Source organism: Cenococcum geophilum (genome assembly GCF_001692895.1).
Source record: "Cenococcum geophilum 1.58 unplaced genomic scaffold K441scaffold_37, whole genome shotgun sequence".
In the NCBI taxonomy this organism is placed as follows: Eukaryota; Fungi; Ascomycota; class Dothideomycetes; order Gloniales; family Gloniaceae; genus Cenococcum; species Cenococcum geophilum.
In genome coordinates this window covers 740,493-760,255 of record NW_027137595.1, presented here as the reverse complement: position 1 = coordinate 760,255, position 19,763 = coordinate 740,493, and the positions used below count along the sequence as shown (strand labels likewise).

The following is a 19,763-nucleotide window of genomic DNA, read 5'->3' as shown; positions in this document are numbered from 1 at the left end:
TCTATAACACAACATACTGATAATAGGACGGATTTTCGTGTTCATCCCATGCTGATCCTAGCGTTACTTTACCTTCACTTCCTCCTATTGCACGTTATCATATTATTCTATACGATGGGAACACCGCGTATATAATCAGGATATTCTCTCCGTGTAGAAACAAATTTAATACCACTCAAATATTATATCCTAAGCATTCATTGCAAAAACCTGAAGCCTATCAGTTCTAGACGCAAGCGGTATAAGCAGGACGATGATACTGTACAGGCAAGACACATGAAGACATGGGAAATAGAAAACCGGTCAAATATCCGCCCAGTGAAAGCATTGTCCAGGATTACGCACCAAATGTGAGGCGTGCACCTCAGTCTTAATGTACCCATCCATCGGCGAAGATCCTATGTTCTGGCGCCCCTTTGCTTCGTTATCTCTACCAACCCCTATCATACACTTTCACTGCCCTCAGATTCAGCCTACCATCCTTTCCTTGTTAACGCAGAAACTCTCCCCACAACCTCTCTAAACCCTTCCTTAAATCTTTTCCGCCACCTTTGGCTCTTTAGTCTCTTCCTCTTCAACCCTGGCCTTTCATGGAATCGTTGCTTGTTAAAGTCAGCCCTGACTTTATTTCGCGCAAGGAGCGAATTAAGTTGGCCTAATCCACGTACCAGATCTCGACCTTTGGACGGATCTAGATCGATGCTACGGCCCGTTGAAGCGTCCAGACGTGGATGCTTCGACTTTTGAGCAATGGAGAGCGCTGGAGGTAGTTTGGTGGTTACATCAGATGAAGATGCGGGCATTTCCATTCGGTCAATGTCGAGGCCGGGTTTGTTACGCCTCGGGAGAGGGGAGAAATTGGCACCAAAGTCGCGGTTGCGGCTATGGTTGCGGAACGCATTAGATGCCTCATCCGCAGAAGAATTACGCCGTGTTGAGCCTGAAATATTTCCAGTGTTTGAGCGATTGTATGGAGTAAAGTCGAGAAGGGAGTCAATCTGACGAGAAAGGTCATCTAGCTCAGATTTATGTTGAGGGTTGTCAGAAGAGGGTGGTTCGAGGGGCGCGGAGGCTTGTTGGGAGACGCGGTTTGTAGTGGTGAGGTAACGATGGGATGACAGCAATTGTGGGGTTTTATATGTCTGAAAATTCGAGAAAGAGCCGATAGGACATCGGCATGATTGAATTGAGGCCGACGGGATGAGGGGGTTGAGGAAGATCTGTGGAGAGCGCAAAAGGGTTTCTCCTACCCGGCGGAACTCCATAATGGGCTTGCAGAAGCTGTAAATACTTCTAATTGTGCTGTTGAGATTCCATCCGGCGTATAGGACTAATGGTGGTGATTAAGTCATGGTGTTGAAGAAACTTAGGCGATTGAACGTGGTCCGAATTTTTCGCGAACGCGACATTTGAGATCTCAAACCTTGAACGTCTGAACCTCCACAGCAGCCACGCTCCTACATAATTTCCTTCCTCGATTTTCTCCAACCACACCTCTTTCTTTATCGCTGGTGCTTTTGCGCCAAAATACTGCACTTCAGCTCCTCCATCTATCTCTACATTGCACAATGTACAACTATCAAGGTGTGTCGTATACCTAGTATGCCATCTATATAAGGTACCTAACAAATAGAAGCGCCTGGACAGTATTCTCGGCCACCAGGATATGGAGGTTTCCCTGGGCAATCAAGTTCTGCCCCAGGTATGGCGCCGCCTCCAGGGATGGGTACGACTATTCCGACCCCCAAGGTTAGATGGCATTCACTAAGAGTTTATCACAGGTGCCCCTCCACCATCTATTCCTGCACCAGGTGTTACGCCACCTCCTGGCATCCAGCAAGCTCAAAATCCTCTCCCAGGGCGACCTGGTGGACTTCCGCCGAATTTTCAACCTCCGGCGGGCATGCCTAACATCAACTTCAGCGCCCCAGTTATCCGCTTAGGTACCACAGGGCCAGCAAGACCCGCTGCACCAGAGGGGCAAGGTTCTCGCAGAGAGAGCGCTGCAGATCCAATGTCAGCGGGAAGCAGACGTGGATTAGGGCTAGGACATGACTACCGAGGGACGGAGCAACAGAGGCAGCAGATAAGGGAGACATTGTTAGCTTTACAGCCACCAACAAGGGAGGAGATTGCGCGCACGATTTTCATTGGGAACATTACAGAAGGGGTAGGAGGGGATGAGGGCTTGGAAAGGATACTGCGGACAGCTGGCAACCTACGCAGGTGGACTCGAGCTACAGATGCAGATAACAAGCCGTGCAAGTTTGGTTTTGCCGAGTACGAAGATGCGGAGAGTTTGGAGACGGCTGCCGAGATATTTAAGGATGTCCAGGTGCCTGTTAAAAAGCAGGACCCAAACAAAATCAAGGACGAAGAGGAAGAGAAAATAGGGAAAACCACGCTACTTGTATGCCCCAGGCTGTAACGGAATTAACCTTAAGGCTAACTAATGTCTAGGTGGTGGTCGACGAAGCATCCATGAAGTACGCAGAGGAATGGAAGTCACGTCGCGACGAAGACGAAACCACTGCTCAATTCCGTATTGATACTGCAAAGGAGACTCTATCGAGTGTTCTTGCAGGTCTCTTCTACCCCCAGGCTTCGACTCGGGCTGACACCGACGGGGATACGGCCATGCAAGATGGAGATACTAGACTTGACGGAACAAACGCCGAAGTTGTCACCATACCACTTACCATCGAAGACGAACTTTCCGATATTCCCGCCGAAATGCGCGAGACCGTTGCTGCAGAGATTGCAGCTTTCAGAGATCGGAGTAATCGCAGAGACCTAGAACGACTGAGGCGAGAGGAGGAGATGGAGGCGGCGGAACGTCAGCGAAATTTGGGCGGCCCTAAAATTAACCGACTTGGTTCACCACCACCACCGACAGCGCCGAGTGGTCCTGGTGGAGGTGCTAATGGAATTCCATTGGGACCAAGGGATAGAGGTGTACAAGGTGCCCCTAGCGGACCGAAAGGATTCCAAGGCGCACAGATGCCCAGGGACTACCAAGGCGGAGTGTCGTTTGTAAACGGTAGTGGCATTAATGGAGCTGCTGAAGCGGGCTGGGTTAGACGTGAGGACGAGGACGACTCAGCTAGTGATTCCGAAATTGAAAACCGCCACCGTGAAAAGAAAGAAACGGAGCAAGAGAAACTTTACCTTGACTATGAGCGTCGGTGGCTCAATCGCGAACGAAGTCGTGCTGCAGCATTAGAGCGCGAGAAAAACCGCGACAAAGAAGAGGAAGCCGTTGTGGAAAAGGAGAAAGAGGCAGTAGCCAAAAGACTCAAAGAATGGAATGACGATATCGAAACCACCCGCAAAATCGAGGAATACTATCAAGATCGTAGTCTCTGGCTCCGAAATCGGTCCGCCTTCCGCTCACGCGAAGCGGCAGCAGATAATCTAGATCGAGAAAACGAGGAGCGCGAAAAGGCACGAGATTTTCAGAAGCGTGAAGATGCCCGTGGTATGGCGGACTCCTTCCTTGCCCGTCAAGCCGAAGAACTTGGTTCCCGCGTCCAGACACCTCGAGAACCTCAGAAATTCAAGATGTCGCTTGGAGCCGCGGCACAGAAAGTCCAGGCCGCAGCGGCCCCTCGTCGTACTGCTGCAGAGGTTGAAGGCCTGCTGGAAGACGAAGAGGAGAACGAAGCGTCTACTAAACGCACTCTCATTCCTATCAAGTTCGACACTGCAGCAGAAGCGGCAAGCCTAACAGATGAGGAACGTGCACAGGCGGCTAGACAATTAGCTAGCGACATTCCGACGGACAAGGAAGGCTTATGGAAGTGGGACGTCCGGTGGGAGTTTGTGGATGACACAGTGGTGTCGGAGCAGCTCAAACCATTCGTGGAGAAGAAGATTGTCGAGTATTTGGGCGTCCAAGAGCAGATGCTTGTTGATGTTGTTGACGAACATATCCGGAAACGAGGGAAACCAGAGGAGTTGGTTGCGGAGTTGGAGGGGGTAAGCCACGACCCTTCACCTTATCCGTTTATGTTCTCGCCTTGTTTGAAAAGAGTACTGACTGCTTTGGATAGGCTCTCGATGAGGAAGCCGAGGTTCTGGTCAAGAAACTATGGCGTATGCTCATTTTCTTCTCTGAGAGCGAAAAACGCGGCATTGCATCTTAGAGAATGTACGATCTACAAACTAGCCTGCTATTAGGCCCGCATTCATGCCTTGCTCTATACCTAGGCCCTACCACCTGATAGAGGAGTTTTCCATCAGCAAAGCAACGTCCGGGCCTTTAGTCAGCCAGCGAGAAATTCGAGGGCTAGCCACATGGCAAATATGGCTGTAAAACAAGGACTAAATTATTTGCTATTAATCTAGTCTTGAATAAGGCAAATTTAACCTGGAAAACTTCGTCGGTATATTATCATTTCTTCAGGCATGTTGAGATTGTAGCTGATCAAGGTCTTCGATACTGGGGATGAGTCCCGCATATTGTACGAGAATATTCTTGATTGAAGATGACTGCAAAATAAAGTTGATTCTCCCATCTTTGATTGGTCCTGAAACTCCTTTGCTATTAATTGAATACCGATAACAGACCTTTCGCATATGCTACACCAGGTATTAAGAGCTAAAATATCTCCAATACCTCGCTTTCCACTGTTTGTGTTTGAAGGTAGCTAGATTAAGCCCATCTCCAAGATCTTTGTAGCTACCCTTCTTGTGTTGTGGGCAAAGCTCTTGCTCTCACTTTTCAATCTGATATTTCATGCCAAATACCTCTACATGCCTATTGTATGCAAGTATACAGTACTGTATTATATGCCAAATCTAGTCTTGAACCGTCTCTTCTACTGAGATCAATATGGCTTACGCCGCAAAACAATTAGCCTCGTCTTCAAATTTAACTCTCAATAGTACCAATCTATTTCTTGTCCGATTCGTACATTTCGGTAGTCGATATTACGGTATGACTGCTGAAATTGGCCTCAGCGGGGTTTTATAACGGATGGGATGGGCTGATGAAGATCACTTACTTAGGTAGGAGAGGATGGGAGGATTTTTTCTTTTTCTCTTAAACCTTGTAGAGAGGTTGGGTGTGCATATACCTAGAGAGCTTACGGGCTGAGTCGTTCGTGGGGCGGAGGTATATGGTAAGTACCAAATCATGAAATGGTTGGCTCTAGCAGGGACAAGAAACTTGGGATACTTGACTAACAATAGAAAAGGCTGAGTAGAGTTCAAAGACAGGCCTAGCAAAATGTCGATGTCGTCAATATCTCGGTCTACTGATTTAGATCCCACCTCTTCGATGCTGTTGTATATAAACATGGTTGTTGTGTTGCTATACATAGAACTCTTTGGATACGAAGGAAAGTTTACTCATAGTTGAAGAGGCGTTACGATTTAGAATCTTGCTTATGGGAACTTCGATAGCCCCTGGTTCGTTGTGCGGATTTCATTCTTAGTGACGGGGTATGTAAGTTTGTACTTGTCTCATAGCCAAGTAACGTTGTTGGCCTTGGACGCCTTTGCATCGATTTTCATACTCCGCTCGATTGTTATGCTCGATAGCAAGATCCATAGGCCTGGCAACTTCAAAACACATGACAGGCTACTAGTCATGCTGACCGGCAGAAACCAGTAGTTAGAACCAACATTCTTGTAGGTGGATGCGAGTGTTCTATCTCTGTTGTTGCGCCTTACTCTGGATTTACTGTGTATGTGGACGCATGGTTGACAAAGGTGCTGATAATCCAAAACAAGCAATTTAAGCTGTAAATAGCTACTACGCACAATGTAAAAGTATTTTTTAACAAAAAATACTCTCTCACGGTGTCAAGTAGTTAAGCTTGATAGTTCTAAATTTAAAGGGTCGATTGGTTTTATTGTGAGTTCCTTAGTATCCAGGGTCTGTCTCTGGGTGTACACACTTGCTGAATGCATCATCACTGAGGTCTCTCAACAGATAGCCATTAATTGTACTAATAGGCCTTACACCTTGACATGCAGGTCCTCTTAATTAGAGACAAGCCGGCCGGCCATGACTGTAATATTACGACACTGTCCTCAGCCTTGTGGACTGGAGAGGGCTGTGGTTCCCTGCAGCTAAACTTGGAGCTGGGGTCTTCAACAGAACTCCAGTCTTTACCAGAACTCCAGTCTTTACCATAACCCGGAGGCTATATCAAGAACGAGCCTGCGGACTACCGTTGACACGTTACTAGCCATGACTTCTTCCTAATCGATAATACTTGGAAGCAGACAGAGATCCCTCTACAAGACGTGGGGGCCTAGCAAGGGTTTTACCGAAACGGTTCGTCAACTTCGGCCACGCCTTACTTACCCATTGTTAAGCCTAACTTCCTTCTCATCTTTCTCAGTCATGACAATTTCATAGCATATTCTACATAAAAGGCCTCTACGGGTCCCACTAGCCATGAATTCAGCAGCTTCACCAGCATCATCATCGAGCTCCGAAACTTCTTCATCTCCGCTGGGGTTGGCTCGAGCGCCAACGCCACGTAATCGTAACAATTATCCAAGAAGATCGCATACCAAATCTCGGCGTGTGAGTTGTTGAATTAACTTAGAGTTCATTCTAACGTTCTCGAAAATCGCGCTGATTTTAAAAAGGGTTGCCGTCGATGCAAGCTTCGGAAGATAAAGGTAGGATAAGGCTTGTCTTTGCATATAACCCGGTACAGAACTGAATATCGTCTTAGTGCGATGAAGTACACCCAGAGTGTGGCAACTGCATTAAGCACAACGTCCCTTGCGATTTCAATGTCTCACAAACGGTGCATGTGGCTGAACAGCCATCTAAACGCGCTATTTCTCGTTTGTCCACATCCAAAGTATCTAGTAGATCCGCACAATCATCTTCTTCATCAACATCATCATCCCCATCCCCGCTCTCTTTGGACCCCAAAATATCACCAACAAGATCCCAAACCCCTGACTGGTCAGGAAGTGAGCGTCTGCTCGAGCTGCGCCTCTTCCATCACTATACTCTCTGGAATTCCCGCCCTGAATACAAAATGCCGATTGCTCAGGAATTATGGACCGTTATGATTCCATCCCTTGCATTTCAAAACCCTTGCCTCATGGATAGCCTGCTTGCCTGCACAGCACTTCATCTCAGACTAAAGTGCCCGCAAGACAGCGCACTTGTTCAGGCTTCTCATAAATATATGGCCCGCGCCATACGCCTGTATCTCGAAACACTCCACGACGACATTCACACTCAAAATTTTGATGCTCTATATCTGACTGCGCTCCTCATCGCCTTCCACACCTTCATCAGCCGGCGCTTCTCCCCAGAATCCGCCAAAGCCGACACAATTCCCCTTCAGTGGTTCCAACCCTTCCAAGGTGTCCAAGCGCTCACGACAACCCGGCCAGACGCGGCAAACGGGAGCAGAATGGCGCAGATCTTGCCCGGATGGCGGATACCGCTTAGAGCCTGTGGCCACCATCGGGCCGACTGTACTTTCAATTTCTTACTTCAGGGCCTAGATGGAGATGAAGTAGATTACCCCATTTATGCCTTTGCAGCCTCGAATATGTGTAGTGTCTTTAACTGTCGACAGCCGCGATTCTTCTTTCGCTTTCTCGGCGAGGCGCCCACACGGTTGATCGAGCTACTGAAGTTGCAGGATCCACGCACCTTAGTCATGGTAGGAGCATTTTTCGCTATGATGAAACCCATCGAGAATCAGCTCTGGTGGCTTGAGGGGGCATCAGATCGCGAGATAGCGGAAATCCAGTCTGCGCTGCCGCCCGCGTGGTTGCCGATGCTTGAGCAGGCGAAGGCACTAATTTGGGGGAATTTGAATCTTTGTAAAACCCCAGGCGTACACATTCATATCGGGCTGGGGAGTAAGGAGGTTTTGCCGCTGCGGTCGAGATTCTCCGAAGAGCCTTGAAGAAACTCAACCTAGCAGATTGACGAAGAGTTGCAATGCGAGTCGATGAGAGATTAGACAATATACTATTCTGGAGCTATGCTAATGTATAGGTCTCGAAAAACCGAACAACGGAGTTCTACAGAAATATCGAAAATGAAGGAAAGCTTAAATGTCCTCTGACACTGGTGGGATCATGATTTAACCTAAATCCTAAAGTTAAAACTCTAAGCGTTGTGGCAGGAAAACCGAACCCTATCGCTCTCAGCTGTCAAATGACTACAATAATTGGCCGGTCTACTCAGCTAGCTGAATATCACCAAGCCACGTCACCGCTTGTATCGCTAGGAAACTTGCAAAGGCAACGGGCTAGGTCATGGAAACCTGCACATCGGAGACCCGTCTCCCTTTGTCTACAGCTTTAGACTCTTAGAACAAGAAGCCCGGGTGAAGGATATTGAGGGAAATGACAGCGATAAAGCACATCCTACGTGGATAGACAATTAGTGATGAATGAATCAAGTTAGAATTGAACCACAACCCTTTTCCCCAACACAGTACATTCAACCCTAAAAGAGAACTTACACACTGTCCAGTACAATGAAGAGAGCCCGACCTTGCTTTAAAGAGTTCCTCCACCCACCCGCCATCTTGGCCACACGGTAGATACACGGCACTAGAATTGTCGTAAAAGCAACCGCAATTGCGACGACCATTCCTTTGAAATAAACCGAACGTCGAAGTTCGGTAGTGGCAGGGTTAGGCCGGTTTTTGAACTTGTAGACCAGGAAAGCGTGCTCAGAGGCCATAACACCGAAGATGGGCGAGGGTTACGGCTTGAGAACTAAGACCTTACCTCAGCAAGGTCGACCGTAGAAACAATTTTACCTCGGCGAGCTCAGACGTGATTTTTTTTTTGGCTAGCGTCGGAATAACAGCTACGCCATCTTCCTTCTTGCATAATCATGTCTAAGAACCTTTGGGGTCCTTAGAGAATTTGCTACTGGATTTGATTGGGCACTTGCATTGAACCGGGTTCTCTGATTGGCTAGTTCCTTATCGATAACCGTAGGACCCAAATCAACGGGTTAAGGGATAATCCTGCGAGAGGTAGTATTTTCTGAGATACTCCAGACCACGGCTTAACTAAGGCATTCTATGAGTTTATAGATTTGCAAGAAGCATTCTTCAAGCCTCCACCTCGTGCGAGCTGACAAGTACTATGCTGATGAAGATCATCGTCTTGTAGTGACGTTAGACGGTGTTGTGAATTCCACGAAATTAAACCGTGCCAAGGAATAAACTCAACCTGGTTACTCTGTTGATGATTATCTTCCATAACCATCTCCGCGGCAAACTTCAGCGTCCCTTAGCACGGTAATTTGCGTCCTACCGGTATCGATAAGAACTAGCCAATTAGTGGAGCCGAATTTAGTGCCTGTGCTCAGGAGTTCGAAGCTTTTGTGCACGGACTACTTGCTCGTAGGACGCCACCGTGCTAAGGGATAGTGTCGGATGGGTAACGCCACCAAGGATTGTAAATCAGGGGGTCTAGAGGCATACTTGGACATTCAACTTACCAAGCGATTAGATTGCAACCAGAAATCAGCTCAGGGCCTCTTAAAAAGCATCACCGGCGTTTAGGAGACGTGACTTACGAGATTTTCAGGTCGGAATCCATTCCAGATCACCTGGAATGATGAGAATATCTGTCATATCAGCCTAGCGGTAATGAGGGCCTGTCTAGATTTCTTGCTTATGAGACTTATTTTTTTCTTTCTATGTAATCACTTACAAAGAAGGAAAGCCTTAGTGTATAAAAGTAGGCCGAAAGTCAATCAGCGATCATCATCAATTTAAGGAGAACATAACACAATTAAAGCTCCAGGTTTAGAAATCATCCGTTCAACATTTAAACTCAATTTCCCGATACTCATCTCTATACCGCCTTCACCATTATGGCCACAGAAATCACCGCCTCTACTACTGGCCAGGTCTACACAACCTCTAACGGCAGACCAATCACATACGCAACAGCATCCCAGAGGGTCGGCCAAAATGGTCCTGTCCTCCTCCAAGACTTCCACCTAATCGACCTTATTGCCCACTTCGACCGCGAACGTATTCCGGAGCGCGTCGTGCATGCGAAAGGCGCTGGAGCGTATGGAGAATTTGAAGTGACACATGACATTACCGATATAGTATGTCCCAATCGTAGCACGTGCTGTCATAGACACTAGTAGACTAACAAAAAACAAACCTCGGCCGACATATTCAGCGAAATCGGCAAGAAAACTAAAGTAGCTACCCGCTTCTCTACTGTTGGAGGTGAAAAGGGGTCAGCAGACTCCGCAAGAGACCCACGAGGCTTCTCTATCAAATTTTATACCGAGGAGGGAAACTGGGATATGGTTGGGAATAATACACCGGTCTTTTTCATCCGTGATGGAGTCAAGTTCCCTACTTTTATCCACACGCAGAAGCGGAATCCTCAGACCAACCTTAAGGATGCCACGGCATTCTGGGATTTCCTATCGAGCAATCAGGAGTCAATCCATGAGGTGATGCATCTTTTTAGTGATCGAGGAACTCCATTATCGTACAGACACATGGACACGTATTCGGGACACACATTCAAGTTTACTAAACAGGATGGAACTTTCAAATATGTCAAGTTTCATTTCAAGACTGTAAGTTAGCATTTGCTGCAACCAAAGTCTAGATAATTCTGACTTATAGTGGATAGAACCAAGGCAACAAAACCCTTACCCAAGACGAAGCGGCTCATCTCGCCTCCGCCAACCCAGACTGGCACACCCAAGATTTATTCTCCGCCATCGAGCGTGGCGATTATCCATCCTGGACATTATACGTCCAGGTTCTTGATCCGGCTGATGCTGAGAAGTTCCGCTGGAACATTTTCGACGTAACCAAAATCTGGCCGCACGCCGACGTACCTCTCCGCCCGGTTGGAAAGCTGACTTTAAACCGAAATGTGAGTTCATGTCCCTTGCTCCTATCACAATTCGCAGTCCACTGATCTCAACGTACACAGCCATCAAACTACTTTGCCGAGATCGAACAGATGGCGGTATCGCCTGCACATCTCGTCCCAGGCATCGAACCCTCCGCGGATCCCATGCTCCAAGCCCGTCTCTTCTCTTACTCTGACTCCCAACGGCACCGCCTGGGCGTCAACTACCAACAAATACCCGTCAACACACCTCTTCACGTCTACAGCCCCTTCCAGCGCGACGGGCCTTTCACCGTCCATAGCAACTATGGCTCCGACCCCAATTACCCTTCTCCGCTGCGGCCTTTGACGTACAAGCCCGTTGACAAGCACCCCGCACACGAGCGTTGGGTTGGGTCTGCGGTAAACGCGCTGCAGCCTGTGGTGGATGATGACTTTGTGCAAGCGACGGGACTATGGGGAGTTCTAGGCAGGACAGAGGGACAGCAGGAAAATTTCGTCTATAATGTTTCTTCGCATTTGTTTGCGGCGAAGAAGGAGGTGAGAGAAAGAACGTATAAGATGTTTGCAAAAGTCGACGAGAATTTGGGGGCGAGGCTTGAGGAGGCATCGGAGAGGGCGGCAAAGGCCGCAGAGGTGGGGAAGGGAGATCGGATTCTGGATAAACTTACGGCGCGGTTGGTTTAATTACGAGTACTACATAATAATAAGGCTCTCAACTAAATGGAGGATGGTAATATAAATAGCCACCGTCAGAAATGCCTTACCGCATTTAATATTAGCAAAATATCTTTTAACAAATCGCTCAGGAGCCTGCAATTTTTTAGCCTCTTAACTGTTCCGAAAGGCATAACGTACCGGAATACTACAGAGTGGACGTCTGAGATCGATACAACATCTTGCGAATAAGTAAATCCGCAAAGAAAAAGTGAAAGCGAAGTTTCCCCAGCGGAAAATAGTAGATTCAGACCTCCGCGTCTTCTCCTGGCGAGTGAGAAAAAGCACTGGTTGGAAAGCTGAAGCCTTCGACCGAATACATTGCATCTGAGGATGATGTGATATGGGCACTCCTTTGAGATCCTTTAAGGGCTCATTTAAACCGGGTAGCCTGTGACACCAATTAGACGGATGGCGCCTCGCACCGTGTTGATAAGGTTCGGGTTGCAAATCTGCAGGCATTTCTTAGATGCAGTCATAATAGGAACTTTAGAAAGACATTCTACTTACTCAATCCCATTCCGAAGACCCGAAGAAGGCTGGAAAAACGTTCATAGGGCGCCAACTACTGAAGAACAGATTGTCAGTAGGACAGCCGACGTTGAACCCTTGGAAAGTTGTCTATTATTCACACGCTTGCGGAGAAGAGGATTAATTAATCTGATTAGTGGGTACGGGCTCAAAGGCATTAATTGAGAATGGGTATATTCGCAAGGCCATTTATAGGGAATTGCCCTGCCTTGACTAAACGTGATGCCTATAGACCCGTGCGCAAGCATATCACTACAGTATCTATTTATAAAGCCTAAAATATACAACTAAAGAAAAAGGTGTAGGTGGGAGGGAAAGTAAGCAAGTAAAGCTTAATTTTATAAATATTAATAATATTAGTATTACTAAGATATAGGGGTGCTGCTATAATGCTCGCTTAGCTATATAGATATATCTATCTATTATTTACACGCTTATAGAGAAGAGAATTAATTAATCTAATTAGTGGGTACGGGCTTAAAGGCATTAATTAAGAATAGGTATATTCGTAAGGCCATTTATAGGGGATTGCCTTACCTTAACTAAATATAATACCCATAGACCTAAAAGCGCAGCGCCTGTACTATATAAGGTAGAGTAGGGGAAAGAAAAAATAAAAAATAAAAAAGGGGGGGAAAGGAGAGATTTAAGTTAATATATTAGAGTGCNAAAATAGGNACTNCTATACGCNNTTATNNCTAAATACNTTNNCCTATTATATNTAGGGCGAGTAATAATAANAANAGTATTAGCGTTCTATATTAGAAGTTTATACTTAGCTAAAATAGGTTTTTTAGGGATAATAAATAGTAAAGCTAAAACGCTTATAAGGACCACCGGCCTAGTTATTATATTTAGCTATCTATAAAACCGTTATCTTAAGCGTATTAAGCAGCACCTTTTTAAAATAAGTATCTATTATAGAGCTTAGAGTAGAGGCTAAGAGCGGCAACTTTATACTTTAGCTTATTTCTAACTACGTAGCTTATAAAGGCCAATCTCTTAAAGTAAAAAAGAGGGGCGTTTCTAGATTAGGGGTTATTTTTAAATAGGTATTTTATAGCTCGAACTACGTATTTAAGTTGCCCTAAAGCGGTAATTATAATTAAAACTCCTTAGTAATTAACGTCCGTTTTACTACGCTTTAGACGTAATATTATATAGTCCTCTATTAGCGTTATATTATTTTTAGTACATTTTATAATAAAAAAGGCGTGGCTATCTTTCTAAGCCTTAGTATAGGTAATTTTACCTAGATAAAGGAATCCCGTAAAGGCCATAGTAACGGTAGTATTAAAGTTAAGATCTTTAACGGATTAGGTATTTAGGGTAACTAATTAGGTAAAGATATCTTTAGTAATTAGCAATCTTTTAGCTGTAGTAGAGGGATTTATAAATATTACACCGTTTAGGATCCTCTTAATAATAGGATTATTAAAGACAAAGGTGTTATAATTAGCGTTAATATAGTAGGATTAAATTGCGGAGATATAGGCTTTAATTATAGTAGGCTTAATACGGCTTATTCCTAGACTAGCATTACTAAAGATCTATTAGGTAATCCATTCTCCTAAGTAGTAGAGGGGCGCTAGGTACTTTACCGCTCTATAAAGGTTGTAGTAGCCCTCCTAACTCTTAATTACGGGATAGTATAAATCTCTCGTTCTATTAGAGAGGCTATACTATAATAGTTGGCCAAAGTATTCTAAGGGGGCTTTTACCTTAATCCAAAAATTAAATAGGGGGTCTTTAAGAGGGACCAGATCTTCTATTTTAGCGTTAGATTAAATATAATAAAGAAGCGTATAGTAACAGTAAATTAGAAGTATCCTAATGCGGGTATAGTAATAATACCCTATTGCAATTAAAATGAGATAAAGTATTAGCTAGCCTATTTTCTATAGAGAAAACTGTTACGGCACTGACCTGACGCATACTGTTTCATACTGTCTCGTACTATTCCCTACTGTTGGCTGGCCCACCACTAGCGACTTGGCGGCCGGCCCTACTATTTATATATAATACCCCCTTTCCACCTTCTTCCCCTCTTTATACCACAACGTAGTTATTTAGTCTACTTTATTGTAGCACTGTGACAGTTTATAGTATCTTTAATTTGCGCCCCGTTGCGATCACTGATTCCCCGTACCCTAGCTAATTAACCTCCACCCTAGAGCAATCGCGACCTACGCGCGCCTCTACTGAAACCAATACGTCCCCAGTACAGTCCTAGAACAATCCTTAGTTTTTACCTAGCGCCTAGATAGGCGACACTAACGACGCTGAAATGGCCAAAATCTAGAACCCCTATAACGTTTTTGTAGACCTATTTATAGAGATATATCCTAATATCGCGTGGACAATCCGCCGCTCCCTACCGTACCTTAAGACCTTTAAGCCTAGTAAAGCTTACCTTACCCTTATTAACTATACTAATGAGTTCCTTAATAATATTAAAGTAGGACTATAGTGTATATATAACACAAACACCGCTAATAAGAAAGCTAACGAAAACCTTAGTGCCCTTATCGCTTTCTAGATAGGAACTATTAACTTCTAGGTAGAGACTATTACCGTTCTAAAATAATTAACCCCTATAATAATAGTAGTAACCTAGCAGAAAAAACGGAGATCTAAAGACCCGCCAATATTTAGCGGAAAAGGCACCCTACTAGAATAATAAGCTAATTTCAAGACCTGGCATATTAAGATTAAGGGAGTCTTCGACTAGGACTAGGACTACTTTAATATAGTTTAGTCCTAAATCCTTTATATCTCGGATATGCTAGAGGATAAGGCCTATAAGTTTATTAAGTAGGGCTTAGAGCTTATACACGAGAACCTAAATAACATATCTGTGTGGAAATGGCCTACTAAGGAAGATATGCTTAAAGACCTTACTGCCTACTATAAGGTCCTTAANATAACCTAGGTCNNAAANAATAAGCTTAACTATTTCCNCTANNGCGAGCGTAATTACTAGTNCTNNAAGGGAGAGCTTAATAAGCTAATAGTCCGCGCCAAGAAGATAGATAAATAGAAGGTGGACCTACTCTAAAAATTTATCTCTTTAAAGATAGAAGAGCTAGTACTTGGACTGGCCTATAAAATTAATAATAGTAACTATATAGGTTAGAGTAAGCAGATGGATGTATTTATTAAGAACCTCATAAACTATATACACTAAGCCAACCTTAAGAAGAACGCTAACTACTGCCTACCTACCTAAGCCCCTGCCCCTATATTAACCCTAACCCTAGTAGTAACTAGAGAACCTATAAACCTTAATAGAATCTTAGACACGGAGCGTAAGCGCCGCGTTAATAATAAACTGTGCCTTGCCTATAGCCTACCTAGCCACTAGAAGGATGCCTATAACCCCGCTAAGATAGTAAACCCAGTCCTAATACCACCCCGTTAAACGACGCGAATAAATAACCGCGGACGCGGTAACCGTAGAGTCTATTATAGACGCGGCGACCGTGGAGCCTATTATAGCCGCGGCGGACGACCCCCCCCCTTTAACCCTACGGCTTAGTTACTTTAAACTATGCCCTATATAGGAGCCTAACCCGTTAATAACGCCTAGTATTAGCAACTTCGCGTTAGCGAATACAAACACAGCCACGTTATCGGTGAGGTATTATCTTCCTATACCCCGACTAAAATAGAGATAAATACCGCCAGCTAGACGGACACTAGACCGCCCCGCTAAGACAGCCCTATACCCTAGTCATTAAAAGGCAGACCCTTAGACTAAGTCGCGCCTAAGGGTTTAAACCATATAAGGAGGAAGACGAGAAGATTAGGTCCCTATTACTAGATTAATTAGTCCTTTCTATTAATAAACTGCCACTTAATCTTAGATTAGTAAATAGTAATAAGAAATTAATCCTTATTTAAACCTAACTCTCCTTATTATATAACCTATACCCCTAAGTTTATATTAATATAGTAAGCCTAGTGGACTCCGGTAGTACTATAATAGCATTTATTAATATAGAGTCTATTATAAGAAAGTATAACGTTATAACTAAGAAGCTGCTAGTACCTAGGCCACTACGCCTTATAAACGGCATCCCAACTTTACTTATTACAGACTACTTTACCGCCTAAATATTAATCGGCCTCTATACTAAAGCTATACTCTTTTTTATTACTAAACTCTTACCTACTACCCTAATTATCCTAGGTATGCCCTAGCTTTAAAAGCATAAGCCCCATTCTAGCTTTAGGAAACTTAAAATCCGCTTTAACTTAGACTACTACTCTAGGCACTACCTCCTATGGGGGATAGCCGATGTTAGTAGGGACGCCCTATATAGACACTTAGTACTACTAAGCCTAGTGCCTAGGACTATATATAAAGCCTTAATAGTAGAAGACGTTCCTAATAAAGGGGAGCCTATATAGCTATAAAGAAACAAGATAGTGGAAAACTGGACTAACCTAGCACTTAAGACTAAAACAATGGGCTAGCCAGCCCTGCCGAGACTAAAGAAGAAGGTTTACTTCGCGCCGCTATTACTAAAAAACCAACCCCAACCCAGGCACTATTTAAACCCTAGCCGCCTAGCCCAACACTTAGAACTAAGCCATATACTATATACGCACACTACAGCTCGCGTTATAGTAAGGACTAGCTATAAAACTACCAAGACCCAGATAATAGAAACCGCGCTACTATAACGCCTAACCTTATACCTATCTCCCGCGCGTACCGTATAGGGCCGCCGCCTCATTTCCGCCCCCCTGGGCCGACTAAGCTGTGCTAGCCTAGCCGTAGCACCAGAGAGCCAGATATGCCCTAACCTAGACAATATTAAATGCACCTATGCTATTAATTTTACCCAGTTCTGTAAATAAAAAGACGTAAAGGTAATAAGGATCTATATAGTAGAGCTAGTAGAACTAGTTAAATAAGATAAGCACTAATAGCTACTTAAAGAGCTGCCTATAGGCCTAATAGAAGTACCGAACCTATTANAAAGGTCTTTCNNCNNGCTNNTNGAAGGCNACTATANAATAAAGNAAGCCCGTAAAGNGCTNCCCCCCTATTTCTATAACTTCCTTAAGATAAATCTAAAAACTAAACCCAAGCTTTTACGTTGGAAGATAGTCGACACTAATATTGAAAAATTCCTAAAAGGTAAACTAGGATTAACCCGCGAAGATATTCTATAACGCCTATTAAAGGAGTTTAGTAAATATATTAAGCACTTTCTCCCTAAAAACGTAGATAAGCTGCCCCCTTACTAACTATGGGACTATAAAATTAAGATTACCCCTAGAAACTAGGCCCCGTACTATAAAAATAGACCACTTTTATCTACTAAACTTAGGTATATAAAGAAGTGGATTAATAAGATACTGGATAAGGGTTTTATCCGCGAATTAACCTTACTAGCTGCTATACTACTCCTCCTTACTACTAAGCCCGGCGGCGGTATATAAATCTACTATAACTACTAAGGCCTAAATATAGTTACTATTAAGAATTAATACCTACTGCCACTAATCCGTAAGATACTTAACGCACTTTATGGCGCCAAGTACTTTACTAAACTTAATATAATTGCTGCGTTTAACTGGATCCGGATTGCAGAGGGCCATAAATGACTTATAGCATTTATTACCCGGTTCGGACTCTATAAAATACTAGTTATACTATTTAGCCTCTATAACGCACCCGCTATATTTTAGAACTATATTAACTATATTCTATATAACGCCCTTAATAACTACTACACTGCCTACCTTGACGACGTCCTTGTCTTTTCTAAAACACGCGCCAAGCATACTAAGTATGTAAATGAAGTTATCTAAAGACTCGGCAATGCTAGACTTTAGATTAATATTAATAAGTTTAAGTTCTACTCTACTAAAATAAAATACCTCGGCTTAATTATCTTAACTAATAGTATAACTATAGACCCTAAGAAGATATAGGCCTTATAGAAATGGAAGAACCTAATATTAATTAAAGAACTATAATAATTTCTTAGCTTTGCGAACTTCTACTAATAATTTATCCAAGGCTACTCTGTTATTGCTATACCTATAATAAAACTTCTAAAGAAGGATATCGGATGGCTATAGGGACTAGAATAAGCTAAATCGTTTAAGGCCCTTAAGGGAGCCTTTATTTTAGCACTAGTACTAGTATACTATAACTATATAAAGAAAACAGTGGTAGAGATAAATGTATTAAATTAGGCTTCCGGTAGAGTCCTTTCTTAATATAATAACGACGGAAAATTAAGACTAGTTATATTCTTCTCTATAAAGCACTCCGCGCCAGAATGTAACTATAAGATCTATAATAAAGAACTCCTAGCTATTATTAAGGCTTTAGAGGAATAGCATCCTAAGCTGTAAGGGACTAAGGAGCCGTTTAAAATTATTACCGACTATAAGAACCTATAGATGTTTATAACTACTAAGCAGCTAAACTAGCGCTAAGTCTGGTGGGCAGAGTTTCTTTTATAGTTTAACTTTGTAATTATATATAGACCCGGCAGTAAAGCCACGCTCCCTAATGCCTTAAGCCGGCTACTAGGAATAAGGCCTAAGGATACTAATAATAAACGCCTCCGCCACTGAGCCTAAGTTATTATACCGCCCTAGAAAGTTAACCCTATAATCTTAGAAGAATTACTATATAAGTCCCGTAACTCTAATAATGTAGAGTTTATAGCCGCTCTAGACCCTAAAATAGCCAAAAAGTCACTAGACGAGTTAATTTAGCTAGGATACTAGGAGAACGAACTCGTAAGAGATATAGTGGCAGCCCTACGTGATTGGAAAGCTCGCCGTTAGCTAAAGAAAATTAGGAAATTACTCTGTTGCGATAAGTTAGAATATAGTATTGTTAACGGACAGATCTACTTCCGCTAATATCTCTTTATCCCTAACGCCCTAGACCTCCGCCTAGAAGTTACCCATCACTCTTATAGTAGCGGCCCCGCTAGTTACCCCAGCCGGGTTAAAACTTTTAACCTCTTAAACCAAATATACTAGTAGCTAGGAATCTCCCAGTTTATAGCTACCTTTGTTAAAGACTATACCCTATACTTTCGCACTAAGACCCCCCGTTTTACCCTGCCTAGTTTCCTAAAGCTACTAGAATTACCTACCCGCCCGTAGACCGATATCTTAATTAACTATATTATAACGCTGCTAGTATACTAATGCTACGGCAAGGCATATAAATATATCCTTATTATTATAGACCGCCTAACTAAAATATAATACCTTGTTTTAGTAATAGGACTCTTAATAAAGGAGTTAGTTAATAGCTTTATTAATAACGTATATAAGCTCCACGGTGTACTAAGCACGATTATCTCTAATTGTGGTATATAATTTATTAGCAACTTCTAGCGACAACTAAGTAAACGCTTTAAGACAACTTTGCGACTAAGCTTAGCCTAGCACCTAGAAATAGACGGCTAAACTAAAATTATTAACGCCGCCGTAAATAAATACCTTTATGCTTTTATTAGCTTTATATAGGACGACTAGGTTAACTACCTGCCGCTCGCCGAGTTTACTATAAATAACTAAGTCAACAAGAGCATAGGCATCTCCCCGTTTTTTATAAACTATGGCTTTAACCCTTACCTCGGAATTGAGCCTACTAGCCCCTACCTACTGACACTATT

At 43.6% G+C, this 19,763-nt stretch overlaps 4 protein-coding genes across 4 annotated transcripts; 3 read left to right on the top strand and 1 right to left on the bottom strand.

Annotated features, from left to right (window-relative positions):
* Positions 1–123: 123 nt before the first annotated feature.
* K441DRAFT_664284 (mitochondrial 37S ribosomal protein bS21m) lies at positions 124–1,367 on the bottom strand. The gene has a single exon (XM_067649333.1). The coding sequence runs from the start codon at positions 1,263–1,265 to the stop codon at positions 474–476; it is 792 nt and encodes a 263-aa protein (XP_067501243.1). The 5' UTR covers positions 1,266–1,367; the 3' UTR covers positions 124–473.
* A 7-nt stretch (positions 1,368–1,374) lies between these two features.
* On the top strand, positions 1,375–4,290 carry K441DRAFT_200317 (uncharacterized protein). The gene is made up of 4 exons (XM_067640479.1): positions 1,375–1,584; positions 1,637–1,726; positions 1,782–2,410; positions 2,461–4,290. The coding sequence occupies exons 1-4, from the start codon at positions 1,569–1,571 to the stop codon at positions 4,177–4,179; spliced, it is 2,454 nt and encodes an 817-aa protein (XP_067501242.1). The 5' UTR covers positions 1,375–1,568; the 3' UTR covers positions 4,180–4,290.
* Positions 4,291–6,409: 2,119 nt separating this feature from the next.
* K441DRAFT_679449 (uncharacterized protein) lies at positions 6,410–7,898 on the top strand (the record flags this gene model as incomplete). The annotated part of the gene is made up of 3 exons (XM_067651264.1): positions 6,410–6,541; positions 6,607–6,639; positions 6,696–7,898. The coding sequence occupies 3 exons, from the start codon at positions 6,410–6,412 to the stop codon at positions 7,896–7,898; spliced, it is 1,368 nt and encodes a 455-aa protein (XP_067501241.1).
* A 1,563-nt stretch (positions 7,899–9,461) lies between these two features.
* On the top strand, positions 9,462–11,634 carry K441DRAFT_698294 (peroxisomal catalase). The gene is made up of 4 exons (XM_067653050.1): positions 9,462–10,078; positions 10,121–10,567; positions 10,624–10,872; positions 10,933–11,634. Exons 1-4 carry the CDS (start codon positions 9,836–9,838, stop codon positions 11,536–11,538), a joined length of 1,545 nt encoding a protein of 514 aa, XP_067501240.1. The 5' UTR covers positions 9,462–9,835; the 3' UTR covers positions 11,539–11,634.
* The last annotated feature ends 8,129 nt before the right edge of the window (positions 11,635–19,763 follow it).

What these genes read in the sequence shown, in the direction of transcription:
- K441DRAFT_664284 (XM_067649333.1), bottom strand. Translation starts at nt 1,265, where the DNA reads ATGGAGTTCCGCCGGGTAGGAGAAACCCTTTTGCGCTCTCCACAGATC.
- K441DRAFT_200317 (XM_067640479.1), top strand. An exon ending in GGCGCCGCCTCCAGGGATGG is followed by an intron (nt 1,727 to 1,781) that starts GTACGACTATTC and finishes AGTTTATCACAG; the next exon opens with GTGCCCCTCCACCATCTATT. An exon ending in TAGGGAAAACCACGCTACTT is followed by an intron (nt 2,411 to 2,460) that starts GTATGCCCCAGG and finishes ACTAATGTCTAG; the next exon opens with GTGGTGGTCGACGAAGCATC.
- K441DRAFT_698294 (XM_067653050.1), top strand. Translation starts at nt 9,836, where the DNA reads ATGGCCACAGAAATCACCGCCTCTACTACTGGCCAGGTCTACACAACC. An exon ending in CACATGACATTACCGATATA is followed by an intron (nt 10,079 to 10,120) that starts GTATGTCCCAAT and finishes AGACACTAGTAG; the next exon opens with ACTAACAAAAAACAAACCTC. An exon ending in AGCTGACTTTAAACCGAAAT is followed by an intron (nt 10,873 to 10,932) that starts GTGAGTTCATGT and finishes CAACGTACACAG; the next exon opens with CCATCAAACTACTTTGCCGA.